The sequence below is a fragment of the Poecilia latipinna genome, unplaced genomic scaffold (assembly GCF_001443285.1).
Source record: "Poecilia latipinna isolate Pla-1442-1.1 unplaced genomic scaffold, P_latipinna-1.0 Scaffold796, whole genome shotgun sequence".
Classification (NCBI taxonomy): domain Eukaryota; kingdom Metazoa; phylum Chordata; class Actinopteri; order Cyprinodontiformes; family Poeciliidae; genus Poecilia; species Poecilia latipinna.
The window spans coordinates 435,143-437,946 of record NW_015113412.1 but is presented as its reverse complement, the minus strand read 5'-3'; the positions used below and the strand labels follow the sequence as shown (position 1 = coordinate 437,946).

Below are 2,804 nucleotides of genomic sequence, written 5' to 3'. Positions count from 1 at the left end.
ATTTGTAAAAAAGAAAAAAACAGAAAAAAAAAATTTTTTTTTTTAAGGGGAAAAAAAAAAAAAAAAAAAAAAAAAAAAAAAAAAAAAAAAAAAAAAAACTTCTGTCCATCTAGAGGGAAAATCCATTTAGTTAAACCACTGTATTTGAGACCAAACCAAATAAGAATTAGATAATAAAAAATAAACTGTTAAATTCCATTTTAAATGACGTTCAAAGAGATTTTATAAGAGAGAGAAAAAAACTAAGAGTAGGACCTGAACATGCACTGCTGGACTAAATATGCTCATAAACATTTTTCTTTCTTCATGCACTTAAATTACTGAATGGAGCAATGCAAATAAAAGGGTGAAACAAACAGATAAAAAACTAGAAAGCCAAACAGGAAAAAGACAAGTACTGACAGAAATGCAATGATAGCATTGTTCTGATCGCTCTCAATGGGCGATTTCTTAAATGCTGTTGTTTAAATAGAGTGAAGTGTTTTACACACAGAAAATGAGGTAAAAAATATGAAGAGGCAAAAAAATTAATCATGCTATATGTCGTTTAGATTTTTGCAATCGCTCAATGGCTAAATAATTGCAGAAAGGGCATCAAAAACAATCAACAGGAAAACATTTTCCTACTGAGATAAACAACACAATGCTGTTTTTTCTGAAACTCACCCACCCAAAAGTCTGAAAACATACTAAAAATGCTAAAATGTGTGTTGCAGGTTATCTGTTTTGTTTATCATGTTTAAAATCTTAACATTTAAGGGAATTAAGGCGAATAGTAATCTATTCAAAACCACATTTTTCCATCAAAAGTGCCTTAGTTCAAATATACAGAAGCATGTGAATACTGACACACTTTATTACCCAGTAAACGTAAAAAAGACACTTTATGTCTAATGGCGTGCTGTATGGAACTGCAACACAAAGTGGATTCTGCAGACTGTGTAGAACACAGCACTGCTAATGGCTGTATATTATACACTTACTTATAGTTCAAGAATCTAATTTAGAGGACTGTCTTCTCATATCAATAGCCGTATCAACAATATTGTTCACTGACGACGAGAAGAAGCATCTGTTTGTCTTTAATGCTAAGTATGCGCTAGCTAGCAGAGGCGTCATTTGCTATTCTGAAGCAGACAACAAAAAATAAGTTACTGAAAGCATAACTTTATCCTCCCGAGCACCATATTCTCGGGTTTGTGTGTGCAAGTCTGGCTGACGTCGGACTCTTACAACACTCTGATTGGAAATCAGCTTACTATTGATTTTATCCAGCAACCTATCTGACATCTCAGCATAACTGCTGCTAGCAGCAACATAAGCTAACATGCTACCTACCAGCCTTCTTTGACCAGAGATTCTGTCAGATCGGTCATTTTTGTCCAAATTGCAGATGTCTAATAAAGACAAGAGTGGTTTTAATGAGTGACCAAGTAACAAACAATTATCTGGTACTGTGATACATAATATTTTCTTTCAAACAAAGCTCGTTAATGTGAGCACTAAATGACCCAGTCGTAAATACGTCACGGACTGAGACGCGTTGTACGAGTACGGAGTGTCGAGAGGATCACAAAAGAGATTTCTCTTTTTCTTCTTTTCCTTTTTCTTTTTTTTTTTTTTTTACAAATGCAACGGTTTATAAGTTTTACAACACGTTCTTCTCTTATGGATATTATGATTAATAAACGAGAACATTGATGGAGTTCCATCAAAAAATATATTTATTCCCAAAATCATCTAATAACAGTGTTTTCTTATGCGGTACTTTTGCCCTAACTGCAGTTCTTCTTACTTCTGTTTTTGTCTATGTCTATGTATTTTTGTTTATGTCTTTGTATAAATCTAGAAGTCTTGATGTCGATTTATACATACTGTCACGTTGCTGCTTCTACACCTGATTTTACCAGGTGATTTCTACTTTCTATTCTATTCTATTCTATTCTATTCTATTCTATTCTATTCTATTCTATTCTATTTACATTACAGAATGGTTATCAATCAATGTATACATAACCAATATAACAACTGACCTTTCTTTTTAACCTGTTACCATGATCTGCAATCAAATTTTTATCTTTACAAAACTGAACTATTTCATATTTTCAAAGAAATATTTTGCTTTATTAGTCATTGGAACTTTTAAAATTATGTTTTGCATACCTCGTTTTGGGTATAAGTCATTTAGAGTATTATTGCCTTCTTTTACTCAAACCTGTCAGGTATTAAAGACAAAAAAAATCTAATTTGTAATAGATAAATGTTATATGAACACATCTGGTTGTACAAATGGATCTGATTTTTTATATTCTCACTTGGAAAATCAGAATGGTTGCATCTGACTCAAGAATCACAGCAAAATAGAGCAAAGACACAAAATATGTAAAGGTAAAGTCAGACTAGTGCTTCAGTATAAACAAAGAAAAGAAGAAAGAAGGAAAACATAAACATTTACTGAATAGAAATGTCTGCAAAAGGCATCGATAAACAATACTGGATCCCTGGATTTCAGAGTTCTGTAAGGTCACTGCATTTGAGCACCAATGGCAAAATGAAATCAACACCCTTTGGCATGAAGAAATTACAGATATGTTTAGCTTCAGGTGAAGATAACCACCTTCTGGCGGGCATCATACATTTTTAAAATGACTGCACATTTATGCTTAAAGAAATTAAATGTTGAAAGTTTTCATTAGCTGTGAGAAGAGTATGGAGTGGCATGCTCTGGTTATGTAATGTACAGCTAAAAACAGACGATGGCAGTATATGCACACTAAATGGAAACTTGCTTACCATTCTGAATC

At 32.7% G+C, this 2,804-nt stretch overlaps 1 protein-coding gene across 1 annotated transcript in view; it reads right to left on the bottom strand.

The window, feature by feature from the left end:
- Nucleotides 1-1,561, bottom strand: part of LOC106956204 (tudor domain-containing protein 3-like) — a 20,410-nt gene extending 18,849 nt beyond the window's left edge. Inside the window, exon 1 of the mRNA XM_015046885.1 lies at nucleotides 1,339-1,561. Within this exon, the coding sequence (XP_014902371.1) occupies nucleotides 1,339-1,376 (38 nt within the window). The 5' untranslated portion in view covers nucleotides 1,377-1,561. The remainder of the gene's footprint in view (nucleotides 1-1,338) is intronic.
- Between the last annotated feature and the right edge of the window lie 1,243 nt (nucleotides 1,562-2,804).